General features: G+C 39.0%; 1 protein-coding gene and 1 long non-coding RNA gene across 4 annotated transcripts in view; one reads left to right on the forward strand and one right to left on the reverse strand.

The window, feature by feature from the left end:
- Positions 1-12,676, reverse strand: part of LOC110834742 (uncharacterized) — a 276,144-nt gene that overhangs the window by 31,532 nt on the left and 231,936 nt on the right. For all 3 annotated transcript variants that reach the window (XR_015533920.1, XR_015533919.1, XR_015533921.1), the window contains exon 4: positions 7,952-8,022. This is a non-coding gene — a long non-coding RNA (uncharacterized LOC110834742). The remainder of the gene's footprint in view (positions 1-7,951; positions 8,023-12,676) is intronic.
- The window catches only part of LOC110834739 (uncharacterized), a 36,658-nt gene continuing 25,907 nt past the window's right edge, over positions 1,926-12,676 (forward strand). Inside the window, exon 1 of the mRNA XM_022074186.2 lies at positions 1,926-4,082. Coding sequence (XP_021929878.1) covers positions 3,044-4,075 — 1,032 coding nt within the window. The 5' untranslated portion in view covers positions 1,926-3,043 and the 3' untranslated portion in view covers positions 4,076-4,082. The remainder of the gene's footprint in view (positions 4,083-12,676) is intronic.

Consider the following 12,676-nt stretch of genomic DNA (forward strand, 5'->3'; position numbering starts at 1 on the left):
AGCAAATCAAAATAACTGCTTCGTGACAAATGTTACAGGACACATGGTAGCCGTCATCACGTCAATTTGCTTGCTGAAAACAGACGATCAAGCTAAGAGACTTCCTCAAATGGGCATTTCAGCGAGGATAAATTTTAGAATCTCTTTCGAATATAAAATACATGCTTTAATATGTTGTTTATGTATAATTTGCGATTGCTAAAATTCATCACCTGTAATCTAGGAAAGTGACTCCCAAAATCTTCAGTTTGCGGATCGCCTGGACGAAATTTGGAAAACAATAAAAAATTCACGTTCACTCCTTAAAAATAATGTCCGCCATGCTTGTCTGTGCGATGCGGAAATAAATAACTAAGTTCTGACGGTGGCGACTCTGGCATCAACAAACGCAAAAGAAGCTATGGTGGCGCCTACGGGGGGGTCTGGAAGGAGACCGGATCAGGCGTTTGGTCTACTGTTGGTGCGTTTGGCAGAAATCTGGCTTCGGCCTTTAATATTATATTATAGCTCAGATCAAAATATCTAATACGGGTCTGTTTTCCGTCTCCACACGATATATTATCCAGTCTTTAAAACTTTATAACACTTGTTTATTTCACACTACTGAGCGATATGTTTCGAACTCAGTGGTTCATCTTCCGGCCTCTAACTTGTTACAGAAGTGACATTATTACATCGATTGACAGAATTTTTTTCTACGTGTTAATCATTAGACATTTCAAGGCTGATATTATCTGATTTTATTAAGTAAATCCAAATTAATAAGTGTCTTAAATTAGGCCACGACCACTTACTTCCACATCCTTTCCTTACTGAAAAGCGTCATTAAATAAAATATAAATAAATTAGAATACATTGCGAAGGCAAGGCCAATGTATAGCAACAATGGAATAATAATGACAAATATTAACAGAAATTACAGTAAAATTAACAATAACAATGCGTAATCGTGGTTACGCCACAATGACCATCGGTTAAGCAGGTTGCCTGCCTTCTTGGAGAGACGCGGAAGGTAAACATTACCAAAGCGTGAAGAACGCCTACAAATTAATAGGGCCTACAGGATTAAAAATTAGTTACTTCCGGGGGCCTGAAACAAATGAAGTGATGACAGATAGCGCAAAAATTGCAAAATTAAGAGTTCCAAAATTTGTAATTTCCAGCAAATAAGACTATTATTAGAATTACCTTGTAGCCTAAGAAAGGCTGGGATTTATTCGTGTAGCAAAGGACAGGACAATGCTGACAAAATTTTGGCTGGGAAGGGAATACAGTGCTCAAAACACCGACATGTGTCCTCGTCGTTTCGAAAGAGTTGTACGCCCAGACAGGAGAATAATATTAAAAAGAATAATTATAAAATAGTGTGAGGGGGGTACAGAATTGATTCCTCTGACTCACCAATGGGGCACTAAAGAAATTTCCCGTCTTTCATGGGACGGAAACAAATTTTCGATAAGCTGAATTTTAATGCATTCTTACACAATTAATGGCCCGAGGAAACTTTACTGCATTCAGACCCCATGAATGCTCGAATCTTATCGCGTTTAGAAGTTGTCTAAGCAGGTGATGAAAACAGTTTTGGAATAAAAAGACACCACAAGGCTCAAAAACAGGTAACACAGGTTATAAATCACTATGGAAATGAGGCTCTCATACAGCCTAATAAACAAACGAATCTGGCTTCAAAACTGATCTTTTATCTTTCAAATGATATGATACGTAGAGAATCTATGAGCAGGCATTTTAGGAAACAAAATGGTGGAAGACTCCTCCTTCAAGGGGATTAAAATTTGCGAGTGACACCCTCCGTCGCGCGCCGACTGATCATACACCAATGACAGATCAAGGAGGAGTCTAGTCTTGGTTGGCTCCTCCTTCTGTGGTACTCTGGCGGGCCTTCCTTCTACTACACAGATAACAAACTACGACTAATAATGCAAGTGAGAGAAGTAGCCAAGGAAGTTTGTTCACGCGGTGAGTGCTTCAAGAAGGCAGTGACTGGCGGGTCGTGACAGGCAAATATTTTGATTTTCGAACATTGTTTTGGTGAACTGGCAATAAATAAGATCGGTATAATAATTATTATTCCCAGACATGGACATTACATATGTTTTCAGTGTGAACATTTACAACAGAGAGTAATTTGTTGCAGGGGTAAGACATAATATGTTAACATATGCACGTCTGCAACGCAACATGCTCTTATAAACAAGTGCTGGACGCGAAGTGGGAATGTCTGCAAAAAGTGAGAGCAGTCCATACTTAAAATAGCTTCGAAGGCGGGCAAATGGCTTACAAGTGACTTATCAAAACAAGTACTTAACTTGCGTTATGGTATTATGACATGTGTAATATAAGAATGGACTAGAATTGCCCGAAAATATTGTAAGTAACGAAAAACGAATTTTTACGATTCTCAACAGAACTTAAACATAATTAGACAATTTACCTATTTGATAGTCACTAAGCATATAATTTAGTAATAAAAAAAGGTCGTGTCAGAGATTTAAATACGAGGAGGGTGCTGCAAATATTAGTGGCTTGAGCAGAAATAATCTTATTTTGTTTCATTCTTAGATCTGCATTTTAAACACAGGTTGTAATGTGTTAAGACGGTATCGAATTATAAAAGACAACAGAACATTTTCAATTACACGCTCCAAGATTATTTAAATTCTGCTCCATTTGTTCCCAGTTGCCTAAATGACAATTATCTGCAGACAATTGTTTGAAATTGAAGAATAACTTCCCTTAAAACACTTATTTCACAATAACTAAATGAGTTTGCATAGATCGGCGTCTATAGCATCGAATCTCATATAATTTGAATGATGCTAAATCGGATAAACAGGTTGAAATAGTCCCTTAGAATGGAAAGTTACGTTACTGACGAGTGGTAACAGAGGCAAAAGAAATAGACGCAGTCAAGAGTCTCAAACGACGATGTGTATTTCTAGGAGAGCGAGAAAAGTGAATATGATTTTGTTGAGGCACCTAGACACAGCAGCGCGATAATGGTTTACGCTTAAGTGGCGTCGCGATGCCCAGGCCGAGCCGCGAGTCATACGGGGACCAGAAGCCACCGTACTCGTACATCTCGTTGACCGCTATGGCCATCTGGAGCTCTCCTGAGAAGATGTTGCCGCTGTCAGACATCTATCGCTTCATCACCGAGCGTTTCCCTTACTACCGTCGGAACACACAGCGTTGGCAGAACTCCCTGAGGCACAACCTCTCCTTCAACGACTGCTTCATCAAGATCCCGAGGCGACCCGACCGACCGGGAAAGGGCGCCTATTGGGCTCTGCATCCCGCAGCCCTCGACATGTTCGAGAACGGTAGTTTTCTCAGACGCCGGAAACGTTTTAAGCTGCCTAAAATCGAGAAAGATGCTTTAGAAGTTGGCTTGGCTTCCATACAACAAGCTTCCAATAACGTTCCTAGCGGTGGAATGCTGAAGAACGTAGTGACGTCGCAAGAGATGCAACAGTACGCGGGTTCGTCACTGAACGCTCCCTCTAAATCTTTCAGCATCGAAAGTATTATGCAAGGTGCCGCGGACACTCTTCCCGAAACGACTGCAGCGGCCCTCCAAGCCCTGCAGCACCCCGTTGTGCCCCAACCCGTGTTGGCGCGTGGAAATCCCTTCGGCTCACCACCGCTCTATACTCCCAGCATCTCTCTGCCACCCGCGCCGTCCACAGGATACTTCCATCACCATCCTCCCGTATGCCTCCAACAACAGTTACCTGGTGCTTGTACCGCGGGCGGTTACATCGTACATCCAGCTGCTGCTGCCATCTACGCTGCAGCCCTCGCCACAGCCGGACTTCTTCTTCCGCCGTTCAACAAGCCTTCTCACTCGCTTCCGGGTCTGGTGAAGCCTCATCCGCTAATGGCGTCTTACCCTCAACAGCTAGCACTTGCTCAACCTCGCCTGCCTCCAGCACAGAGGGTTCTCGAGCTTGAGGATTCGACGTCTCCGCCGCCATCAACACCCTTCCTCGATGTTGTCGACAATTCCACGTCTTCGTCTTCTTCGGACCTGTTGCAGCTACCGGGGCAGCTTTAGCAGCAAGGTAAGGTTCACCGAAAACACCCAATACACTGTCATAGAAAGAAGCTGTTTTCTGTTTTTAGAACCATTTCCCGCAACACGACACCACGTCTTAAGCGTTAATTAATAAGACGTTAGTGTCTGCCTACGAGTTTACACGGCGCCAAAACCCATCTCATTTAAAAAGACTCCTTGCAGGCTAGGTTCAGATCACGAAAATTATATAAGACGGGTCTTCATTCGTTACATTGAACATAAAAGGCCTTTATGAGTATTCGAATTACCTGCCCAGGCACATTTAAAGCACGTGCAAGCTTGCGTATTTGTGCCTACTCAGAAATGGAACACCAAACTCTTCCAGAAAAGTCCCAATCGTCAACACTTGCTGTACCTTACACTCGTGTCTCTGAGCGTAAATAAACAATCTTTGCCTTCTCACATTTTGAAATGCGTGGATGATGTTCGCGTGTCTTTAAGTTAACATTCATATTCTGTTTATAATATCAATGTTCTATAAAATATCTGTGCTTAAAACACGCACTGCTCGAATTACAATAAATAATTTGTAAATATGAGAACGAAATTCGAAGGCTTTGTGTGCAAATACATATTTTTTCTAGAACATCTTAAATGGACTTAGTCACAACAGACTTAAAACGTGTATCAAGTAGGATTTGAGGTTTTTAATGGCGGTGAGTCCGAAGTTGGCTGTCTTCTGTCTGATAGACGTTTACCGACGTTTCAGAGGTCCTCGGTAAACTTCTACCAGGCTACCACGGCGCTTAACGCAGAAGACAGCCATCTTTACACACCGGATCACTGGTATTCGTAGTCAAGGGTTTTGTTAACCGTGTTTTCCCAGCGTACGTGCACCTAAAAACAAATGCTAGCCTACGATGCTGACAATGGCTTGTGACTACGACGCGCTCGAGCCAACAGCGGGCAGCCATTGGAATTCAGATTTTCCACGTGGCTGTGCACGAAACCACAGCGCTACACAGCAAACACGAAATTGCTCGAACCGAAACTTCAGCGATGAACGTCGACTGACAAACCATCCATGGGAATCTGTCTTCACTTACGAATAACCGGTTAAGAAGCAATCTTGTTGGAATTAATAAAACCCTGTTCTTTACAAGAAAAATAAAATAAATGCACTGCAAGGTATATTGAGCAGCAATATTTAAACTAATAAATAATTGTCACTTTTCTACATGAACCATGAGAGACAGATTTCTAGATAAATAACTGTTACAAGTTGTGTCATTAAAATAATAGATGTGTACATGTAAGAAAAGAGTCCTGGGTGTTTGGGTGTTAAGATAATTAGATAAATCTCCCTAGGGGCTCTATGGATAACAGCACCCAAGCACCAACCAGCACAAATGTTTGACAAGGAAAAGTTCTGTTGTTAAAGATTCTTTTTGCTAGGGGCAATATCCCACGAACATTTGTATTGTCGGACGTGCACTGCTGAATAAACTGCCTGACCACAAGATACTCCGTCTGCGATTGCCCGCTTATGTGAAGGAATGCACAATCTTCTCCCCGTGGGATTATTCCAGACACACAGTTTCAAAACCCAAAATCCGTTTCATATTACTCTGTTATCTTACGACATTCTTATTTCCAAATCTTTCACTTTCGTAATTGATTAATTCAAAGGTAGTACAATAAAACGCTAAATATGGAATATTTCGGAAATGAAATGTGACAACACTGTAATAAACTGTCACATATTCGTCAGAACTAAAAGCATCAACAATCCTGATAATTAACAACTGTACAATCGACTCTTGCTAAACCTTAATTCGGAAAAGAAATTATATAAATAAAATAACAAATAAATAAATTTTTAATTATCTGTAAATTATACAATTACTCTGTCCATAGATTCACCAACAATGGTTTTTTCCCCTCTAATCTTCCTCCCCCATAATTATTCTGCACCCCAAATACCCCTTCTTGACCCTCCCTCTTCAACCCTCTGTATATTAATTAATTGCTGTTCTTAACGCCTCACAGTGCCTTATGTTGTGTGAGTGCAAGAGAGTTAAGGACAATGCTGCCATAACAGCAGAATGTCCCCCCCACCGAGTCTAATGCTGGGTCCCCCACTGTTAGAAACTGCCGGACCCTACAGAGTATTCAATGTGGCTTAACAGACGGCCGATCTATGAGTAGAAAACCTTAAGGCCGGCTCATCGCTCGGCACACATTCAACACGCGCACGTCAACTATAGAACCATATATTGGAGAGAATAAGTCTGCACACAGATTGTAACACAAGCCTACAAATCTCCTATTTAGTTCTGCGTATGACACAGAATTGTAGTGCATTTAATTTCAAATTAAATGGAGTAATTTATGAGACGTAAGCCTGAGTAGGATTTGAGGTTTTCTTGTCGGTGGTTCGGTGGGTTGTTATGCCATGTAGTCTGGTGGAAGTTTACCGACGTTACAGAGGTACTTACTGCCTCCATCATCAGGGCGATGGGTACCAGTCTACACGACGCAGGAACCCACATCACAGCCATCTTTAGACGTAAGTCTACTGATCAATCAGATAATTTCCTGTCTAGACACTTCGAAATTCTGTAAATGTTGCTAATAGCTTATCAAGAATTATTCTGCTACTTGAAGTTAGTTGGTTAGATTTAAATGATAAATCTTTATACTAACGGTAGTCCTGAAACTACAGGTTAATAATATTTCAGAATGAATTTCGGGCTACAGAAATAATTGTTGGAGACTTCATGAAAGGATGAAAATATAATCGGTCAGCAGATGGTGATGATGTTGATGCAGTTTAATGACATGTACACGGCTAAGTTACAACTATATGGGTAAATTAGGTTCAACACCTTGAATTTGCCCGCATACGCATCTTTCAACTCTGAAGTCAAGGCTCGTCTAAATGTTATTTAAAAATCCAGTCCGTACCGCGAAGAAAACACACCTCTTCGCGATTGCATCGATCAGTTGGTTAATGCTGTTTAAGAAAATAATCGCTGTTTATCCTGAAAATCATGCGAAAACCACAAATAAATTCTGTGGGCAAAATGTGGACTTGTAGATTTTTAAAATAGGTAACACATGCGATAAAGGTAGGTTTAAATTACTACCTGAAAACGCAAAAAGGAACCTTCAAAAATCGACAGGAATGGGCAGTATTGAGATTAGCCTATCTTGAATCAACTTTTTCGCCTGTCACTAAACCTGAGTGTTGCTAAATCCCCAGTAGGTCGCATTATTAGGGCTACAGGCAAAAACACGTTTAGCAGAAGGCTAACTGGATGCAATTTCAAACACCGTATCAGCAGATTGCTTCAAATCTGGTTTTACTTTTTATATTTAATGTCAGAATTGAATACAACCTTACTATACAATTTCTTGGAAAGTCAAAGTCTGTGAATTATCGCGTCTGAACAGCGGAGAAACAAAGCCAGAGTTACATTTTCTAATGAATATTTCTAAATATAACGAAGCAGTAATGAACCACGAAGTACATTTTTCGGTGTAAGCAAGAACGAAACTTCTAGTTGGAAAAAATATCATTACATCACGTAAAACGTGATTTTTTTGTTTTGTGAACAACACATCTATAGGCCTACAGTGAGATTTTAGGTTCTTAAGGCTTCAAGTATAAAGATGGCCGCATTCTGGGCTAGTGCGGCATGGAGTGTGGTAGAAGTTTACCGACATTTCAGAGATGTTTGCTGCTGCCATCTTCAGGGCGATGTCTCCGTTATCGCCCCGTTGATGGAGGCAGCAGGAACATCCAAAAGGTCTTTAAAATACCACCCGATTACAAGGCGTAACAACTCACAAGACAGGCAATTTTAATATATGCATACAGGCGTTACAAATAATTTCTTTCGGTTCTCTTACCTTTTTCCGTCATCTCCCCTTCTCGTTATTCTCTTGTTTTTCTTCATAGTAACGCGTACGTCGTTCAGGATCTGAAAGGAAAAGCATGCCACTTAGTTTTATTGCGGAAAATGTTTATTTTTCACGTGCATATAAAAAAGTTATGTATTTCATGAAGTCTGGATTAAAAAAATGTTTGTGCCGACTGACACGCAAGATTAATTGTCGTAGTTCAATCTTGTTTTATAATACGAAATATGAACAGCGTTTCCAATTCTACACAGAGCTGTTTTGTATACTTTATATTTAAACGGTTGGTTCTGGCAGTTGATACATGTTTCCATTCCGTGACATTGCTGTTGCCTGCTGGGTAATAGAAAGCCAGAACAATCGGACAAAAACCACGCGTTCGTACAAATAACACACCATAGCATTTGTTTGTTTACTTGAACAAAATGACAGGCTGACAAATAATAATGTTAACGCTGGACAGCCGACGGACAATCGCTGCAATTCGTATGTTTCGATCTCTCGATGTATAGAGTGACTCATCATAACCAAGTCTAGTCTCTCTCTCTCTCTCTCGTTTTGGTATCCTTGTTCACTTTATAAAGGCCTATTTTTCATGCCCGGCCATGGATTACAACTAGTGTAATTCCGCTTTGCTGCTTAGATTAGGAAAAAGTGTTAATCTCTGATCACTTCAAACGAAGAACGAAACTTCGTCAAACCAGAAAGTAGTACAACCGCACAGAAAAGCACCCATCGTCCCACCCATCAGATCTTTTCAAATTCCCCACGTCTGAACACAAATATCTTCTTAAGTATTTTATATATCAAATATTGACATTTACTTATAAAGTCCAAAATGCAACGACGTATTATTACACTTCAGTTGTGAAGTAACATACAGAAAGAAAGAAAGAAAGAAAGAAAGAAAGAAAGAAAGAAGATGCTAAGGTAATAAAACTTCATTTAATTTTTATAAATAACTTTGGCCCTGAGATCATAAAACAACTGTTTCGCAAAACAAAGATTGCATATTCAAAATAAGAATTATTACACACACATATGTATATTTAATGTCACACCAAACATAAATTAAGAATAAAATAAATTCAACATTTTCAAATATATACATATAATATATCTAAAATATACCGCAAGTGGTAAAATTTTTATCAGAAACATTTTATACATATGAATATATTTATTGTTTAAATCAACACAAAATAAACGAAATCTCAAGAAAAAAAACTTTTGACATCTATATTTCTTTAATGTTACTGAGGCTATCAAGGAATACTAAATGATAATAGAAGCTTACAATTTCTTTATACATTTATGTACATAATTTCCGTAGCCAAATATTATCTTAAAATATCTCAAAGGCGCTATACCCTATACATATGAACGAGTACCTCATGCGGAATTTAAATTACACTTATTGACATTTTTTCAATACTGTAACTGTAGTTGCATGGATATAATTAATTTCGTTCCTTTTAATTCACGTTTCATTCCCACTTAGACCTAATATACGGGAACTGCCACGGTTTAATCTTATTTCAGTTCTGTAGCTCTATTTGTCCTTCCTATGTCCTGCTCATCATTCCACATATTTTTTGATACTGATGTACTTAGTATTTACAGTATAATCATCTTCATAGGTAAAGCCACTTGCATACATTTATAATTCGAAACTTGTTCTAACTTATATTAAGATTCAAACAAATTACTTTGCAGTGGATTGGATAATTCTCTAGCTGTTGAAATTAGAACATGTGCGACTAATCGAAGAATGTTGCTTGGTAAAACCAGATTTAGCTTAAAAATCACAAACTTAGACGTTCAACGAACCCTATCAAAGTCCCTGAGAGCTAAAATACAGATAACGAATCGATTTGGCCTTCGTATGCTATCGATTTCCCTTCCCTTATACGTGGAATATAAGAACGTGTTTAGAATCCGAATGACTAACTTGAATATCATTTAAATTCGAATGGAAAAGGCGTCGTGTGTTAGCCGGGACTATCTACCTTGTCAGGAGCCTGGAACACCAACAGGGAACAGTAGACAAGGGGTTACCAACATAACATTTGTTACGCCTAAAACATCATAAACCACACGCAATGTGATTGATGATGTCGTCTTGTATTATTGATTTGTTATGCACGCACTTAATAAACTGTTTATATTTTTATCCTCTGGATTTCATAGGCGTATGAATATGACAAATTGAATGAGAATAGTCATTACTGTAAACTTTGTACCCTACAAAAGAAAATCTGTGTTCATTTTATTGCTTAAACACCTGCCAGCATTATTAATATTCTATATAATGTTTATGTGACACATTCACCATGACATGTCAGTGAAAGCTAATTACCCTGTATCCAATAAATTACATTACTGGCTCTATAATGCGCCGAATACAAATAGCAAATATAAACCATACTCTTGAAAACTAAACCGATTTATCAGCACAAATTATGTTCTATCTTAACAAAGGATTCTAAATTCTAACTCCAAAGCGCTGAGTCGTTGTTGTGAAAATAACTTAGCTGGTTAAAATCCGCGAAAGTACACTTACCGTGTTCAGAACAGCCTACCACTGATCTCTGCATCAATCCAGATGAATCTATTCCAAAATAATACCACTCTATTTGCTTAAGACCCATTTTAACATCTTCTTTCCATCTACACCCAGGTCTTCCAAGTGTCCCCTTCCGTTTAAATTTCCAAACCTAAAACTTTGTAACTGATGAACTGGTTGTGTCTAAGTTCTCCTACAAGCACCACCGATCTGTACCTCATCAATGCCTACTGAAACGAAATTTGGCAGCTTACGATCTACCTAAGCTTTCGTTCAGTTCGTAAGCCGCCAACTGCGCCATCCGCTGAATAAATAAGGAAGGAAGATCCTGTTTTTTTTTTCTGAATGGCGTACAGAGGGGTGTGAATTTAGTCACAACCAATGCGAGCAATCCTGGAACAGGGGTCCGTTCACTGGCAACACGCAGGAATTAATCTTTTGACAGCGATTCGTTCTTCCATTAAATTTCCCCTTCGAATTTGTGTGTGCCCTTGTAAGTCATTTTCTCGACTGAAAGTAGAATAGAAAAGCAGTTTTGTTCTATTGTGTAGGCCAAGAATGGTTCATTTGAATTTACTTGCATGCTTCTAAATTAAAAAGAAGTTATTGTGAACCATGAAAGATGGGCCATTTGTATCGGAGTGCAATAGTATGAGGATTCACATAGGATAACGCTACACTATTGTTTATACCACAAAATATAAATTTACACTGCGTAAGTACGGCGTTAAACAACACGAGATTTGCAGGAGTAGAAATCTGTGCGATATGAAAGTAGGCCGTACGGATTCTGCCCGGAATCCAATGTTACTTTAAAACGGAATAGATTTCAGCAGTTCATAACAATCGACAGGTTTAGTCTGTCGCAAAAGCAAACAAACAAATTTGCACATACCTTCTGTCATCAATGGATATATTTCATAACAACGAGAAAAAACAGAATATTCCAGATGAATTGTCCAACTGTCTGAAGGACTCTTCAACCAAACCTGTGTAGTCCTTTGTTAGCATGAGACATTCTTTCATCGCAGACCGCAGGTGAGAGCTATTCTTTGACAGCGTCATAAAAGTATCTTCCAGCATTTAAATCTTTTCCGAGTTATTCTGTCTTGCGTCGCATTATAATAAGAAGCCATGCCAAGCCCCGAACTTTATGTTATATAAAACAGAATTTGTCCAGCTTTTCTTTTCTTCGGTTCCATTTGGGGGCCATAAAAGTGGCTGTAACCCAGGGTTAACAGACCCTGTGTGTGAGATGTGACGTATCGCCCCATTAGATTCAGACTTGGCTGGATGCTTTAAAGAGAGAAAGACAGAGAATATCATAGCTCGGTTCAACTTTTCGGTTCATTCATACGGAATCCAACTCTGTCGTTAAGTTACGACACATTACCCATAATTCAACTACAAAACAGCAGTAATAGCATTTTATAACAACCCGAAACGATTACGTAGGAATATAAAATTAGACTGTATAAATGTCAGTTCAGTATAAGGGATGCCAGAAACGAACATCCCTGGTAATTCAACTTACATTTCAACGATAGTTCAATACAGTTACATACATAAAAAATAAGGCTACATTACGCCCTCTACAATTATGATAATCAATTAAGCACTCGCAAAAATAGCTTTCATTTCATAGTCGATTATTTTATGTACTTGATTGCTCTGTTAAGATACATCAAAAATTCCACTAATATTTCAAGCTTCAAATGCAAACCCGTGTGCAAAAACAATTAAATACTCAAAGGCCTGCCCTCCTGCAGTGTGTTCACTAACAGAGCTGACGTTTCGGAGGTTTTTATTATCTCTTTCATCAGGAAGATTTTTACTCATCGAGCGACAAAGCCGATTTCACGAAATGCATTAACTACGACAACGGGACACGGCTGCAAGAATTCAGTATCGCTATTGGTCTCTCGTAGTTTCGTGTAGGCGTTTATGTGAGCAGTCAGGTTGCTTTTTTTTAAATTGGCCATTCTGTACAATGCCCTCCATGTACATAAAATTGATGGTAGAACTTTAAGTTTTCATTATACACTTACAAACGATGTAATGGAAACAAAATCAAAACACAGCTAATTAATGGCAATGGTTATTTAATAAAACATGTTATTGTATGAGATATTTAATATATAGGCCTTTTC

This window comes from Zootermopsis nevadensis, unplaced genomic scaffold (genome assembly GCF_977971745.1).
Source record: "Zootermopsis nevadensis isolate Lab colony 2312 unplaced genomic scaffold, Znev_1.0 Znev_ptg000007l, whole genome shotgun sequence".
Lineage (NCBI taxonomy): Eukaryota > Metazoa > Arthropoda > Insecta > Blattodea > Termopsidae > Zootermopsis > Zootermopsis nevadensis.